The sequence below is a fragment of the Pygoscelis adeliae genome, unplaced genomic scaffold, assembly GCF_000699105.1.
Source record: "Pygoscelis adeliae isolate BGI_AS28 unplaced genomic scaffold, ASM69910v1 Scaffold48, whole genome shotgun sequence".
Taxonomy (NCBI): domain Eukaryota; kingdom Metazoa; phylum Chordata; class Aves; order Sphenisciformes; family Spheniscidae; genus Pygoscelis; species Pygoscelis adeliae.
The window spans coordinates 2,378,920-2,396,632 of NW_008825618.1; the positions used below are offsets into that span (position 1 = coordinate 2,378,920).

Consider the following 17,713-nt stretch of genomic DNA (forward strand, 5'->3'; position numbering starts at 1 on the left):
TCTATGAAAATCAAGCTCTTTGCATAATTAATGAAAACCCAAAGATATTTACATTTTAAAAGCCAATCCTTCACCTTCTGATTTTAAAATGAGTTATCCTGTGTCTTGCATATTTTAAAAAAAGGTCCAGAAAAAGGTTAGATTTGTAATTCAGAATCTGTACTTTGTAAAAATACTTCCCTTGAACATGAAGTCAGTGCTGACCTCTTCAGGTCATTTGTGAATAATAAAATCTTTCTAAAGAAATGTTACTAAATAAGAACTGAGGGAAAACACAAGAAGAGGAAATACATTACCCCTGTATTGTAAAGTGTTGCCACTTTAAAGTATGGTATAGGTCGAAGAAAAACACAGAGTTGTGTATATCAAAATACGTTTTCACTATGTAGCTACAGAACATATGAAATCTTTCAACGCTCTGCCTGCTAAAGGCAATATAGTCTTTCTGGCTTATGTTAGTACTGCTATTGTATACAGGTTTCTTAAAGTACAGCTAGTACCTATAGAGGTGAATTCTAACATATAAGTGTGTGCTATGCTTCATATGGCAGAAGGATAAGCATCTGAAAAAATCTATGACATTGATTTTAAGGAAACCGTACATTACACAGCGTCTTCAATTCTAAACATAGAAAATTCGATTGTACTTGAAGTGGTTGTTGTTGCAGTAGGACTTAAATTTTTCTCAGATATCAAGAAGGTCCTCTCCACTCTCATCACTCTCCACAGTTAATTGTCTTGTCCACCATTTCTTGACTTCTGATCCACAAGAAGCAGCATCAGACATGGGATTCATTTTGCATACAACGGATTTCATAGTTGAACGTCCACCAAAGCGGAGGTTGACTGAAGACACTGAATGGCTTATTGGTTTGGGGGCTATGAAATTAAACAGAAAGTTCTGTATCAGAGTAGATCTGCTGCTTGAGCATTTTTGCTTAGAATTCAGTTATACCGAACTAGCTGGACTGGGGCAGCTTTAAACTGGTTTAGTACAGAAAGAGCAGGGCTCTGTTCTAATGTGTTGGTTTTTTTTCCAGCTCCAGCTGTTCACCCTGCTCCCACTAACCAGCTGGTAGAGTACTTTAACTGAGTGGTGGCTCATTTCCTTCTGCTGGGATAGCTGATGCAATAGGTCTCTTCTCTGGCTACCTGCAACCCATATGGTTTAGGCAGTACTTACATGAGCTGACCTACTGGCAAAATGGTGAAAGTGGTAAGTGCCAGAAAAAGAGAGGGAAAAGTGCATTTAGAAGGGGCAGCTACACCTAGAAAGTGATATTTAACTGTGGCCTAGGGGTGGAAGCCATAGTACAAGGTGCTGGTATGGCTTTAGGAAAGCACTAAAACATGAGTAAGTATATGAAAACCACAACCGATCTTAATGATGTTATTCATGATCTTAAATACATGTCTTTGTTGGACTGGGGGCAGGGTACTTATCATCTGCTGGGCTGTACTGTGCATGGAGGTGACCCTCCTTTTCTGAGACCGTCCACTGAGGACCATTCAAGCGTGACAGGGCCAAGATCAGTGCTAAGAAAGGAAACCCTGAACTTGCTCATTCTTACTTGAAAAACCTACCCAGTTGGCTAGTACGATTCCTCCTTACCACGTTCCCTCTTTTACTCTTTCTCTCTGTTCCAACAAAATGTTGACCTTTGCTGCTCAGTGACATTTAAGCAGAAAACGTGGATTGAAAGCTCACTATTAAGCTGTCCTGTGCCTTGGACAAGTAGTCTGGTCACAAAAGTAGGGTTACTGCTACTCCTAGCATGACCATCTCTTCTACTTCCACCTAGATACGATTAGGGTCTGAACAGTGGCAGCCTTTGAAGGCAGCACTCTGACTTGGAATAGGACTGACTGCTGACAGCTGAAAGCAGCTTGATGTGCACACACCTAACCTGCTGGTCACGAGATGTGGCAGGCAGCAGAGGTCAATATGCACTTCAAGAGAGAATATTTCAGGTGGTGGAGAGTGCTCTTGAGATAAAGACTTAATAAGGCCTCAGACTGTACCTATGCACCTCTCCCACCCTCCTATAAGCACCCTTTTATAAGGCATAGTCTAGCCTTTCTTTTCTAGTGAACTGTAGTTACTAGAATAACTTGAGGATGTTTCCTGTCTGTGAGAAAATAAATGGAAAACTGATTGTATACCTGGCCGATTCCTGGCTGAAGTGAAGCTATAAAAATGTATTATTATGGTGTAAAGTATAAATCATACACCTGGTATGCTTAGGCAAGACAAAGCACTCGGAAGTTATTACTGTTGTTAGGAAAAACTTCATTCATTTTCACTGTGCTTTATATGATAAAAGAGAACTCTAAATGCACAAGATGCTATCCAAACATACAGGACGGTACAGCCCCCAATCCAAAGATCCTGAGTAAAGGTATGAAAAAGTAAAAAACCCCAACAACCTGCACATGGCAATGCCTGAGCCCATCTTCCAAACTTTCAGAATTGGGAGGAAGGGAGAGATTGCTGTATTTCAGCATGCATGAGGGTAGAAAAACCCTGACGTGGGTGCAAGCAGCAGGTGGGAGGTAGAACTGTGAATCATGAAGCCTCTTGTGGCTTTGTTAGCGTACAGCAGTGATTTGGCACATGGGAACTAAACTGATACACATTTTTCACGTACCTGATGGCAAACGCCATTGTCCAAATTTCCGCTGAGGTTTCCCAGCATCTGCAGAGTCTTGTCGATAGCCACCTCTGTCAGAAAGTGTTGGGCTAAGGAGCTGCTGCTGGCTACTTGTCTGAACAGAGAAAAAACAATCATCTCAGTCACAGTTCCCCATCGCATGGGGATAATCCTAAGAAGGGTTATCTTTCTATTCTATTTTCAAGCTTTATACATGAATACAAACACAATATATTGCCATTTGTTAAGGCAGAATGGTTTCTATTCTTTACTGCCCCAGAAAACTGCTACTAATAGGAAAAAAAAAAAAGACCATTTGGGCTCAATTTCATTATACAGTCCCACTGAAGGGTACAAAATTGTTCTCAGCCTTCTACAGTGGAGTCCTTACGTTGTACCTTCCTCATTCCCTACCCTGGAAGAGCCCAGGACTCCTACTCGCAGGACCCAGCATGCCCAATGTTATCACTCTCAGTGTAAAAACTACTTCAGAAGGCTTTTGTTAGAAGGCTTTTTGTTCAGAAGAACAAATAAGAAACATGGAAGTTTTTGAATTTGTTCCGAGTAGCTGATAGTCTTCTGGTTAACATACCTCTGGCTGTGCACTGTTGTCCTGATTAATAGCATTCATATCTTCACTTGGCTGTGTTGTCTCAATGCTGGGAGGATTCAGAAATCGGCTCAACTCCTGCTGTTGACTCTCTCGTAGACTATGGATAATGCTGCACGACTGCTGTTGTTTCTATCAAGGTACAATATGTGACAACAAAAATGTTCTCATTGGTGTGTCACAGTGTTTGATTTTTTTTAAAGCATTCTAAATATTTAACCAAACAGTGAGCGCCAGATGTGGGTACCAGGTGCATCGATAAAGCTACATGTATCAGATGGTTGCTATTTAAATAAAGTGACTTCCAGCATATGTCTAACCTTTATGTAGGGAATAGAGGATGAAACTTATGAACTATATTAAGTGGAAGGCAAGTTGCTCAATTGTTGGTTTAAACCTAGAGCTTAAAAACATATAAAGTTTTGAATTTATGAGTTAAAAGTTCTTGCAAAGAAAAAGAAACAAGGAAATTGGTAGAGATTCACTAAGAATTAAAGGAAGGCACTGAAAAAAATCTGATTTCTTTCATGGACTTTGGAACAGGCTGTCAGTAAGACTGAATAAAACAGTAATGGAAACCTTGGGACTGAGTATAGATTTACAATACAAATAGAAAAACAAAACCACTACCATTATGATCTTACAATCTAATTTGTTTTTACATTAAAATAAACAGTCCTTAGAGCCCTTAGGAAGGGTTTCACTTTCCTGGGTAGTTTTCACATGCTCCCTCTAGAGAGACTTAGAGACTAACAGGAGAATTTGAAAATATATATTAACTTCCATAATTACATTCAGTTTATAAAAGGTTCATATAATGTGAAATGATCTGAACCATATTATTAGAGTGAAATGAATAGCATATTTACTTTAACATACTGTAATTCAATATCATAATGAAATGAACAACTGAGTTGAAGAAACCCAGAATTGAGAGCTGAGATTAAATTTACTGCCATTATTATTAGAGAGATGAGATCAAAATGAAACTATCTATCTGAATATGCCTTGAACATTGACGTTTCAGCTGGAATGTGCATTACATTCAAATTGTCCAGTTTTGTTTTTTTATAAATTTACAAACACAAAAAGCCAGATCCCATGATCACAGATCTCTGTGGAAAACCTCCACTCACAACAAGTAAGCTTTTATAAAAATAAAACATATATGCACCAAAACCTGGATGCAGCCTTACAGTAACTGAAAAATCGGTCATCAAGGCAAGCAGGTTGTGACTTTTTATATAAAGGAAAAGTTGTTTTTGGAAGAAAAAAGGAGAACAACTGCAAAACCTAACTAAAATTTCCTGAAATTTTTTAATATAAATTTCATCCAAGACAAACTTTGACCAGCATATATTGCAGCTATCCTGAGCAAAGGCAAAAATGTTTCTGAAGATCAGAAGCACTGCGTAAACAGAATACAGAAGAACTGGCTAGATTTATACTAGTAAATGAAAGACTGGGATTTCCTGCAGTGCTGAAGCCAAGTGACAGGCCGGGACTTGCATGATCTGGCTAATCTTCCTTCTACCACACAAGACAGCTTCAACCACTGCCTACTGGTAGCAGTCTCCACCCTGACCCATGCCTGGAGGGCAGCGATGCTCCTACAGCAGTGCTCTGGGAGACCATATGGCAGTGGTCTGGGAGAGTATCAGTAGGCACAAGCCAAAACTCTGCCGAGGAACATGCTAACGACTATGGGTGACCCCATCCCAGTCCTGAGCCAACGCCTTGGCCCTGCTTAATTTCCTGGCATAAACACAGCTACTGTGTGCCATGGTTCATATACCTGATTTCATGTACACATTGCCCATTTGCACACACAGTTACTGTAATGGCTTATTCGAACGATGTATCTTGATACGGATTCCTTTTGAAGAGTCACCTGCTGGTGACTGGTCATGGTATCTTCTCCCAGCAGAGGCAAGGAAATTATACAATTACATTCTGTGAGGAAGGATTAGGCCTATGAGGTTTCATCAAATTACATTGTTTTTTCTTTACTCCTTTGACTTTGGTCTCTGCACATGCATCTTCCTGCTGTATTGAAAAGGCAGATATATTTTTGGGAAGAAGACAGTTTTTGCCTTCAAAAGATGCTTATTTTTGTAGCGCTTTCAACTGAACTGTAATGTACTTTTTTTGCTGAGTTAGCAACTGCTACATACTTCTTCACATAAATGTTATTGTGACTCCAGAGTACAGGAAGCATAGTGACGGCCAATTCCAGCATTGTTGAGCAGTACAATTTCTGCAACCATTTAGATCCTGGTTTAGCTTGACTTACTGCTCTGATTCGCTTTAAGCACTTCTTCAGCCACATGCGTATGGTCTGTTTGGCCACCTCCTCTTCTATGGTATATTCCAGTTGTTCCCTAGCAAGCAGCTCTTCCAGTTGAAGACTTTTTCTGATATCAACAGACCTATATGAAAGCATGCTGGAAGAAATATAGATTATATTTTTTTTTAAATTCTGGTGACCTTACATTTTAATCTAGAAAATCAAAGCTCATACTGAAGACCTTAGTGCAAAAATATGTAATTCAGGTGTGTGCAATAAATTCACATTTGAAGATAAAAAATGCTGAGATGATTCCAGAAAAGACTTGCGGTGCTCAAAACAGATGAAGACGCTATCACCTACATCTAGCTATCCAATACAGGTGAGTTACTGAACTGTAAGCAACTAGGGAATTTGTGGGTTTTGGATTTTTTTATCCTAAGTGTTTACTCCTGGATAATGTTCCCATCTCAATTTTATTTCTAGTCAGATTCACTGTCACGTTGCTGCATATGTGGGCACAACTTTGCATTGCTTGGGATACAAGAACAACACGAGACTGCTGTTTAAGACAAACTGTCTCAAATGAAAACATTAAAATTACTTAGAGCTGATTCCCTAAGACCTGTGTTTTCCATCACAAACATTTTTGTAGGAAAAAAAGAGACATCTAAGTTTTGTATTACATTTAAAATGGCAGTGCCTCTGTGGCTACCAAGTCTTGCCTTTTCCCAACGCTAATGAATACCCTTTAGCCTGAAGAGAAACACAGGCCATTATACCCGCTCTAGAAGTTTAGAGAAAATCTCAGCGTACCTGAGCACGTCATGGAAAGTGACATCACCACCATTATGGAGCCGTTCCATTTCGTAGCACATGTGCTTGAACAGCAGCTTGTCCTTGTCGAGATCCACCTCCAGCCTGCCCCGCAGAAGCCTCAGCAGAAATTTCACTCGGAAGGTAGGGATTACTCCCTGGGTAAAATTGCATAATAGCTGGTAAATTATTACTGTGACCTAACAACCAATGCAGACATTCAACTTGATCAGTGAGAGAAAAACTATTTCTCCAAAGGCTCCGTGTCAAGTCCTGGTCTATTTAAGTCACTGTGAATACACTACTGAAAAATATACACATGCAGCCAGCTCTTCAGCACATGCACATCAGTTGTAGTTCATGGAAGCCTTTGCTGTTATTTGACTGATATAAAATGGGAATCTGTGCTGTTGATTTTGTCAGAAATTTTCAAAATTGCCTGGGGATTTAGTTTCCCCATTTGTATTAATCTGTAATGAGAATTATATGCCCAAATAGCTGCCTTTGGAAAACTGAAATTAAACTACAATTTAAACATTCACAGCCAGGCCTATACCTGGCTGTAAAACTGTCCTCTTCTCTGTGCATCTTTCGACAGGAGAATGTTGGGAGTTTACCGGCTTGTCAAAAGTCTTCTGCTCTAAGAGTCAACCTAGCACATGTTGCACTCTTTGGAACAACAATTTTGATCTGCTGTAAAAAGTTAAGACTGAAAGTATTTCCCTCCAAAACTGCGGTGTCTATACTCTTTAAATATTTTGTTCTGCTAAATAAGCCTGACTGGAACTATTTTTGCTGCGATATGTTGTTCCACATCAGAGATACTGTCAGTCCTGGGCACGATGGATGCAGAACCCTCTGCCTCCATCAGTACAGACTGCAGCTTCCATCTCCAGCACAGCCACATGCCAACTACAGGCAACCAACTTCTTTCACCATAGTGTTGTTCATATTAAAATCTTAGTGATGTCATGAATCATTCAGACAATGATTTCACTTGTGTGGGTATCAGAACAGCTCAGTCTCCCAAATGCTCTTCTCATCCCAGAATCACAGAATGGTTGAGATTGGAAGGGACATCTGGAGGCCACCTTGTCTGACCCCCTCTGTTTAAGCAGGGCTTCCTAAAGCCAGTTACCCAGGACCATGTCCAGATGGCTTCTGAATACTTCCAAGGATGGAGGCTTCACAATCTCCCTGGGTAACCTGTGCCAGTGCTCAGACACCCTCACCATGAAAAAGCCCTTCCTGATGTTCAGAGGGAACCTCCTGTATTTCAGTTTGTGCCCATTGCCTCTGGTCCTGTCACTGGGCACCACCGAGAAGACCCTGGCTCCATCCTCTTTGCACCCTCCCTTCATGTATTTATGTACATTGATGAGATCCCCCCTTAGCCTTCTTTTCTCCAGGCTGAATGGTCTCAGCTCTCTCAGCCTTCCCTCATAGGAGAGGTGCTCCAGTCCCTTCACTATTTTCGTGTCCCTTCACTGGACTCTCTCTAGTATGTCTATGTCTCTGTTGTACAGAGGAGCCCAGAACTGGACACAGTACTCCAGGTGTGGCCTCACCAGTGCTGAGTAGAGGGGAAGGATCCTCTCCCTTGGCCTGTTGGCAATACTTTGCCTAATGCAGCCCAGGATACCATTAGCTCTCTTTCCTGCAAGGGCACATTGCTGGCTCATGCTCAACTTGGTGTGCACCAGGACCCTCAGGTCCTTTCCTGCCCAGCTGCTTTCCAGCCGGTCAGCCCCCAGCATGTACTGGTGCCTGGGGTTGTTCCTCCCCAGGTGCAGGACTTTGCACTCCCCCTCGTTGAACCACATGAGGTTCCTGTCATCCCATTTCTCCACCCTGTTTTGGTCCCTCTGGATGGCAGCATGACCCTCTGCTGTATCAGCCACTCCTCCCAGTTTTGTGTCATCTGCAATCTTGCTGAGGGTGCACTCTGCCCCATCATCCAGATCATTAATGAAGATGTTGAACAGGATTGGACCCAATATTGATCCCTGGGGTACACCACTAGTTACTGGCCTCCAACTAGACTCTGTACCGCTGATCATTACCCTCTGGGCCTGGCCATTCAGCCAGTGTTCAGCCCACCTCATCGTCTTCTCATCCAGCCCATACTTCATCAGCTTCTCTATGAGGATCTTATGGAAGACAGTGCCAAAATCTCAGCAAACCCCTTCTGAAGATCAGGCACATACATGGATGTGAGTCTGCAGACTTCCAAGGGAACAACTTTCAGGGAGCTGGGAAGAAAGATGCTATTGTATTGATCCTATGAATATCTACATTTGTTTTTAAATCTACTATTGTAAGGACTTCACAGTAGTAAAGAATACAGGTTAGTATTTGAAGGGCCATGAACAATGTTAGATCATGCTCACTGAACTTTCACAACCTAATAGTAACTGCTCAGTGAGTTTTGTCAGCACACTTAGTTTTCCCCTTATGTTTTTTCAAGGAAAAATGTAAGTTTACTGGATTTCTGTGCTCGTTATCAAGTTTCTTACCTCTCTTTTGTCATCAACCATGTTCCATATAATTTGAAAATGCCTAAGATCATTATAACTTAAAAGTTGGTCTTCTTCGGTTGAGTAAAACAATGAGAAATTCTCCACAATGATAGCTGAAAACCACAAAACCAAAATACACTATAAAGAAAGCCTGTAGTTACAGTCTAACTGGTTAATCTCTATAAGCAACAATGAATTTCAACAGAATATGAATTCTGTTGTGCAAACTTCACACTAATAAATGCCTTTAGCTGTCATGCTACATCAATATTCACTGTGCTCACTTTTTAAAAGCTGTATCTTAAATGCTAGTGAGATGCCTAATCTACCATCTTCTAAAATCAATTAGGAGAATTCCAATGATGTTGGAAAAATGTTAACCGGAGGAAGGAAAAGCTGAGAAAATAATATTCCTTAGGGTAACTCTACAAATATAACACATTTCTTTGTTCAAAAAACTTTCATTCCCAAAATTCCTGAGTTTTAGCATACACTGTGCCAGACAAGTATCAAAACCATCATATGCATATAAGGTAACAGTGAAGGTACAAGGTAACCTCATACCTGAATAGCACAACAGACTCAAATCTAACATATTACATGCCAAGATGGACCTTTTGTTATTAATGTATTCACTTACCAACCAGCAAATTTAGCATGATGTATGCAATGATGACATAAAATGAACAGAAATACATAAGAGCACCAGCATAATTTCCACAGTCTGTTTTCCAGTAGGTGCTGTTATCTGGCGTACAAAATGGAGGCTGAACCTTCAAAAGAAAAGAAAACAAAGTCAATCAATCATAAAAAGAGATTCTTAAATTCTCTGCAATCGATGCAATACTTACGACTATCATTTTTTTAAAGCTTCACAAATAGGGAATAATGCTGTGGGCAGTATTGTGGGCAGTTTTTTGTTGTTCCTTTAGCCGTCAGAAATCAAAATACAGGGAGAGGTATGACAAAAAAGGCCTAGGTGTGGATCTCCCTACCACACACCAGGCACATTGTGCATTATGCCACTGTAAAGAAACAACTTGGTCCTCTGAAACGTGGTAGTTTTCAAAAAGCTTCCCTGTCCATTAATTTTAAAAAGGAAGGGAATATGATTTTCATCACAATGGAAAACACAGAAACTTACTTGGGCAAAATAAAATGATTCCAAGACAAATTTTGAGGTCATTAAGACTACCATTCACACGGAATGAGCATTAAAGACAAAGTTAATCTGAAAAGTCACCTTGCCACAGTCAAAGCTGAGATAGCAGTGGAAAAGCAAGTTACTGCACTTCTGATTTTGAAAACATCTTTTTATTTTTGTTTTTAAATCATGTAATAGCCTAGCCCCATAAAATATTACATTGTGAGTGTGTGATTGGAACTGCAATTTGTGTGTCATGTTCTGAGGTTTAGTGAACATTGTATCTCTTGAAGAGATAAAGGCAATCACAACAGTCCTTGTACAAAGCTAAGATACTGGAAACACTTTGAGATGCAAGGGTGTCTCCTATTTTTTGCCTACTTTATCTTTGGCAGTATTGTATTTACCATGCAGTCATGCATAATTTTGTTCCAGTCTTCTCCAGTAACTATTCTGAAGAGTACAGTAATAGCCTTGCCAGCTGATGAAAAATTTGCATGTCTGTTTTAAAGAATAAGAGAGAGAGAGAGAGAGATCATTTCATGTCCCAGAACTAAAATGTTGGCAAGAAAAAATGCAAATCATTTCCATTTTCTACTGTTCTACTATTTTAAACTGAAAATAGTTACAGTATTATTTGAACGAGCTCATTGAATTATTTATTCCAGGACTTAAGATATAATAACTGAACTTCAGCTCAGACACAGGTCTGAGTATTTCGATCATTTTATCAAAGAGCAAAAGCAGACTCAGGGCCAGATCCTATCTCCTGTCTCCATTCTCTTCCTGAAGTCTGATGATGCTATCGACTGGGAAATCTCCAGTTAACAGCCAGTTCACAGAACTGTCCCCTCTCTGTATCAGCCTGGTATATGGATCCTCTTCCTGGGTGATGCCGATAAGGTGTAGTAGGTACACTGTGTTTCAGCAGCTTGCGGCTAGCGCAGTGCTGCTTTGAAGCATTTTCTAGCTGGCATAATGAAGAACAGCTCTCAGTCTGCTCTGGGCTGGATTGGGTGTCATTTGGTCCAATGCACAAAGACTGGAAAGATGGCTCAGTGCCTCCGATCAGAAATTCTGCTTAGAGCTCTTCAGCTAGACCTGGGGACTTGTCTGGTTTTTACCGCAGATAAACTCTCTAGCAGAATGTGATTTTTTCGGACTGTTTAAAGAACATGCCCATGAGGTAGTACATACTGTACCTGTTAATGTTCTCTCCATATTTCACTGTACCAAATAAAACCACTCCAGCAAAAGCATAACAAAGAAGCAGTAAGAACATTCCCACTATGATGAAGAAACTCTTGTACATGCTGACAACCACAGTCAGGAGTAGCATTTTTAGTGTCACCTGGAAGGACAGAGAAAAATCAAATCGTGGCGCCATTCAGGAAAGCAGAGATAAAAGGGAGAAGAGATTTATTGCATTTGCCATTTTGACAAGGAATTCTTTACACATATACGTTAATGGATGAGCCCAGTGAAATGGTACATTATGAATCTGATTGGAACTGAACATTTTGTGTCTTCCTCTGAAATTCAATGTGCTTTTTACTTGTTAAAGTGATCAGCATATCCGCCTAATTTACAAGGTCAAGATGTTGCTCCTCAAAGAGGCTGTATAGGATAATACAGTGCAGGATAATATAGCAATAATACAGCATAAGCTTAACTACAATGTTCTAGGATCAGCATACTCCAGAAATATCAAAATTAGCACTGCATGAACAGTGGTGCAGTACACTACTTTGGGCTTATCTGGAAGTGATGCTAACTGTTAGGTGGAAATCACAGATACTGCAGCCTACCTAAAGAAATGAGTTGATGTATAGAGAAGGGGATTTCCTTAAGATCAGCACAGCTTGATTAAACTAGTTAATTTCTCATGCAAGTTGGCCAAAGAGCTTAAGAAGAAAGCATAAATTTGGAAATTACATAGGGGGTAGGCCTAGATAATAGATATTACTTTCCCATGCATGCATATCGTACATTTTACTCTTGATAAAGTTATTGTCCTAGGTTGCCCTAACACCCTTAACCACTTTGGATGCTATGGAAAATTCTCTTTAATGGGACTGAGGGTAGCAGTTTTCTTTAGAATCATGCCAAACTGATAACTCACGCTGACTTTAAGCCATCACATTGCATAACAACAGATAAATTAGTGAAACTGATGCAGCTCCTAACATGAAAGCACAAATGAGCAGGTTAAAACCTTGAAAAAACTTTAGACTCAGTCAGAAATCTTTGAAGGCAATCACTTGGCCTGGCTGTATAGGAGAAGCAAGGATTTTTCATTTGACTTCCAAGGCCCTATAGGCTCTGTGTAGTTTGACTGAAGGAAAACTTTTTATCTTTACTGAACAAGCCCTCTGACTTACTGTTCTTAACCCCCGCAACCCAGTATAGCAGTGTTTTTATCACATTTACTTTAATATGTCAGACTTCACAGAAAATGTTTGGATAGTCTAAAAAGTTCTACAACAAGAGAATACAGAGTGTCACCACTTGTTAAACAAATGTGTTTGTTCTCTGCCTACGCTTATTCTGCCAGCCTACTCTCAATTACACCAGAGCAAATCCAAACACAAAAGAAACGTAAACTTTAGAAGTGACTTGCTTTGTCGCCATCTCAGCGTTTCCAGAAGAATATCTTGGCCCAATATTTTTTTAAATTGAACATAAATCCTTTACTGTCGTAAGACATACATTGTAGAGATACAAGACACAGACCTGCACTCTGGAGGAAGAAACTTCTGTAAGAGAGCACTATCATAACAAGATGAGTGCATCAACCACCACTCCACTAGTCTCACAGAGAAAATAAATAAGCAGCATGCACATCACACCACACTGAAATGGCAAGGACTGAAAGTAGCACAATATATGTTCAGAGTTTTAGAGAGCATTTTTTAAGAATTGTGTGGTATTGCAGTTGCTTTTTTTTTTTTCAAAATGCAGCTTTTCCAGTAACCACAATATAGTGCTATTATACAATATACCTAAAATCCTGACATTTTAAAGACAGCGTGTAAAATTGGAGACTGCTGCTTGAAGTCTCCTTTTTTTGGCATGTAAAATGGAGCCTTACAGAATGTGCACTAGAGATGCGTAGCAACTAGTCCTTTTATCTATACATGAGCACGGCAATGGTTGTGGTTCCTAATTTATACTTACGTGCTTCCCACAGATTGAGAAAAACCTGAAGACAATTACGCATGCCCCCATCATGTATGTGTACGCATTCTGGAACAGAAACACAGAAGACTTAACACATTGTCCCCCCAGGGATCTCATGGAAAGATCAGGATAATTGGTCTTTTAATAATGTAGGGCAGTCGCCATATGAAATAAGAGAAATCATAACCTAGTAACACCAATATTTCAATAACAGTGGAGCAGTAAGAAACTAACAGAAGATGCTATACCACTTCAAAACCACTAACCCAACCTCCCCACACATCAAACCAAACCCCTTCAATCCTCTATTAGTTGGGCTGTAATTATGTCCAGCAGCCCCAGTCTACTTCTCTAGGCAGCTGCTGGCTTACAGAAGCTCCTCAGGCTTTCCAAGCTACTCAGCAGCACGGAGCAAACTGTGGATGTCAGGGCAAAATGACTAGCCACACAAGACAGGTTTTTCTCCAAACTGAGCCTGGGGCAGACAAGAGAGAAGCCCCCAGCCATTTTAGGGTTGTGACTTCCACAACTTGTGATTGGTGACAAGCATCAATTATCCGCTCTTCTCTCATAACTAAGGGAACCAGGGGTTTACCTAACTTTAAAAAAACGGGATGAGATGGAGGGAGGGCTGATTTCCTCCCCTTTCCTCCATGCCTTCTTGGATTAAACATAGCCCCTTAATCAAAACCAGTGGTCCAGAATCACTGCTGGGTTTGGGACAGATTGTACTGTTCAGCAATTGTGAACCTATGCCTTCTTCTAGTCCTCTGTTCCTGTCTGGATTTTGTGCATTGCCTCTTTCTTCCTTGCTGCTCATAAGACTGCTGTTGTCAAGATCTCTCAGTCTCTTCAGGTTCCTTCCTTTCCTCACTCACATCCCTTGCAAAGACTTCATTTTTTTACTACATTTACAGACTCAATCTCACATTGGACAACTTCTGTACTTCATCATTGCCCAAGGCAAGGATTCCTGCTTCTTAGCATCAAGCTTAATTTGTTTCAGCCATATTTCAGCCTTATTAAACTCCCAAGGTTTACCTGGATGGATAGCAGTGATCCTACTGCTGGTGCTTAGCAGATAAAATCAAGGTTCATCATTGAAATTGTGTTTTGTAAATCTTACCAGTAAGGCGAAATGAAGTATCACCCATATAACTCCAAGAGATGTCACTAAGAGATCGTACCGATTTCTTCTGCTTTGCCAGAAGCCAGAAGGTGACATGGCAATAATCTTCATTGTGACCTATGGATAAAAACAATTTCTCATTTGTACTGAAGAAATGGTTAATTCTTACTGTAAGAACCTCTAAAATGTTTGATTGAGTTCATCTTACAAATGTTTTCAAACAACCAAGGGCAGCTTTCATGTCAGCTAACTGTTCCCATGAAGGCAAGTTAGGCTGCTAGACTAACTGGATCATATAACCTTCCGTTAGATGGAGGAAAGCTGGTACTTGTAGAAGACCACAGATGACTGAGACGAGGGGATGAGCGGTATTCTGGAAGTGTCTCTCTCCATCAAGTATTGAAGGAGTGCAGCTGACCACCTCAGACTGAATGCTTAATGTATAGATTGCTGAGGCGAATGTGGGCCTAAGATTTCTAATAGTTAAGCAAGTTATGAAGTTAGAAAAGGATATATTGATAATGTGTAGCTAAAAGAGGTAGTAGTATCCTATCTATCTAGCTGTCCACAAGCAGGCTAAAATCACATAAGCACATTTGAACTCAAGAATATAATTGTGTTCTGTAGCTCCCATATTTCAAATTAATTAAAAAGCATTCCTATATTGCAAATATTTCTTGCTTTAAGGAATAATCTGTACTCAGCACCATCTGTACTCAGCAGCATATAAGAGAAGAAAGCTAAGAACAGTAAAGGCAGTACATTTTACAATGTTCCTGGTAAAAAACAGCAGCCAAAGTGCTTGACATTTCCAATACAGGTAATAGGAGTCCAGGCAGGAAGCTTAGGAATAGATACTGGTAAGAAATAGTCACAACAGCTAACAGATATCGAGGTAGGGTGATGTAGGTAGAGGGGACGCCAGAGATTTTCTCATACACAATTTGTATCAAATCTCAAAGCAAGTCAAGTGTTACTATATAAAGGCTATAAATATCATGCATTCACTATATGATTCTTTCCATCCCACCTTGCAACACTGCCATTTAGTAGGATTCTTTACATTTCTGAAACCTAAACTGTATAGAAGGGGTCGCTAGTTTGATGTAAAAGTCTGATTTTCCAGTTAGTTTTTTGCTGTATAATGTTTTCTCAGGCCTGACTACAAAATGAAGAATACGGTCTCCTAATCTCTCACTATCATTTGAGGTACCTGAAGGTATCTTGCCTCACCTCTGTCCAGTCAGCTGAGACGCCCTAGAATATTGGAGATAGATGCATGGGGCTGGCAGGGATGACACAAGACCTGCAAACATCCCTGCCTTTCTGTAGCGGCTAGTGGAGGTAAGGAGAGATCAGCTAGGGTACCCAAAAAAGCTTTTTATTGCCTTCAGTTATTTAGGCAACTGAATCTCACCCTACATCTCCCTTGATCACAGTGACAGCTTAAACACCTACCTCACATGTAGAATTTAAACATCTAAGTTCAGGTGTCTATAATCTTGAACTGAATACCACACCATGCAAATAAAAAAAAATCACATCTCACTTTATGTTGTGATCATCAGTGTGACAACAGAAGTGAGATCTCCGAATTCTTCCTGTTCTTCTATACCACATATACTGATGTGAGCAGTAGACATTTAAGACTGAATCAGGAGTCCTTAGACTGGACACAGGGCCATTAACTATGCAGAAAGCTTTGGCCTTCCTCACGAACCATGTCTGCTAGCGGTAGCAGACCGCGTACATAGCAGACTCTGTAACCAGACTATGCTGCAATAGCTAAGATCCTGGGCAGGAAGCTGCTTCCTCCGTCCATAAATCGTGTGCGCTCACAGTGTGATAGCTTGCCTGTTGAGACAGTCAACAAATTTTTCTTGGCTCTGACAAAGTTCCTTTGAAATTCTAGAAGTGTATTTGTTTCCCCTGGCAGTATAAGAGAAAAAAGTATTTCTAAAGACATAGTTACTAGGTAAATTAAAACCTGTCTGTGTATGATAGAAATCAAACTTTTCTGTGTTTGCTCAGTCTCTCAAGAGATACTGATTTCTCCTGGGTAGGGAAAAAAGAAGCAACAACACAGACATACTCTAGCTACAGCTGCTACAAGGTATTCACTTCATTGTTTATTCATCACCGCTGGCAAAACCTATCACTGGACCATAGGAACTGTCATATTGGATTAGAGCAGTGGGAAAGGTAGTCTGCTGTCCTGTTTCTGATAGTGGTCAGTATCAGCTAGTCAGAGGGGACTGAAAAGAAAAAATACTCAACCACAAACGTATAAAAGAATGACGTACTAACCACAGAGGAAGCATCTTCTTTAACCTCATAAACATGTGCTTTGTTATACTACGGATATCCTTATACATAAAAAAAATAAATATGCTTTTTAAAATGCATTTAAGTCCTTAGATTCCAATCTTATGAAAACAGGCTAATTACACCTTGCACAGTTTGTTGTGGTGACAATTTTCTCATAGATAGAGAACCATTACCACACAAGATCCAGATCTATGCAACAAAAGATAGACAATATTGGAATTTGACATAGCTTATTAAAAGGTATTAAAATGAAATATGGTACTTAAAAAACCCAAAATAAAACTGAGAGAGGTTTGATGATGTCACAGCTACAGAATAGTGGGGATTAATGCACCCTGTTCCAAAGGACCAGGCAAAATAGAAATGGATCGAGCAGAGCTTCCATGATACAACATAGACCTTGTGTTGTACGGAGTGAATTTAATCTGAGATTTCTGCAAGAAAAGAGTTCACTGGGTCCACCAAAACACAAGTTGAAATGCTCAGAGTTGAATATATATAAAAGGACACAAAGCTCAAGGTGGTGGAGAAGTATGACTAGAACAAATTAAAAGTTTATTCCTACAGTACATGTTTAAAGATGTGACATGGAGAGCCCCAAATGTACATGTTCAGAAATAAAAACTGTAGTGAAGAATGAAACAACATCCCTAAAGCCAAAATGAACTATATACATACTAGTCTTAATCTCAAGAAGTCATAAAATATATTACTTTACCTCAAGGACAAAAATGAAGGTGAAAACAACAGACATTGTTGCTAAAGGCACAGTCACCGGATCTGCAGCATCCCACTGAAATGCAAACAAAATCCGTTCATAGAAGATTAGCTGTTAAACAGAACTAAATGCCTCTTCATTGCCTTAACTGTTCCTGCAGGTTTTGTTCGTGAATAGATTTCACTTTATAATATACTCAGGCAGGAATGGCATCTTGGTGTGTTCATCTCGCACAGATTTACAGCTTAACTGGAAATTAAAAATAGTGGACCAGACTACAAAAAGGCAGAAATTGACTCAGCTCCACAAGTTACAATTAATCTACAGTCTT

The 17,713-nt window shown here is 39.9% G+C and overlaps 1 protein-coding gene across 1 annotated transcript in view; it reads right to left on the reverse strand.

The window, feature by feature from the left end:
* Positions 1–685: 685 nt before the first annotated feature.
* The window catches only part of NALCN (sodium leak channel, non-selective), a 251,553-nt gene continuing 234,525 nt past the window's right edge, over positions 686–17,713 (reverse strand). The window contains exons 32-43 of the mRNA XM_009333336.1: positions 17,383–17,457; positions 14,334–14,453; positions 13,205–13,273; positions 11,230–11,378; positions 10,435–10,528; positions 9,524–9,656; positions 8,881–8,996; positions 6,365–6,522; positions 5,555–5,705; positions 3,244–3,393; positions 2,649–2,766; positions 686–879 (exon numbers count right to left, since the gene is read on the reverse strand). Of these exons, the coding sequence (XP_009331611.1) occupies positions 686–879; positions 2,649–2,766; positions 3,244–3,393; positions 5,555–5,705; positions 6,365–6,522; positions 8,881–8,996; positions 9,524–9,656; positions 10,435–10,528; positions 11,230–11,378; positions 13,205–13,273; positions 14,334–14,453; positions 17,383–17,457 (1,527 nt within the window). The remainder of the gene's footprint in view (positions 880–2,648; positions 2,767–3,243; positions 3,394–5,554; positions 5,706–6,364; positions 6,523–8,880; positions 8,997–9,523; positions 9,657–10,434; positions 10,529–11,229; positions 11,379–13,204; positions 13,274–14,333; positions 14,454–17,382; positions 17,458–17,713) is intronic.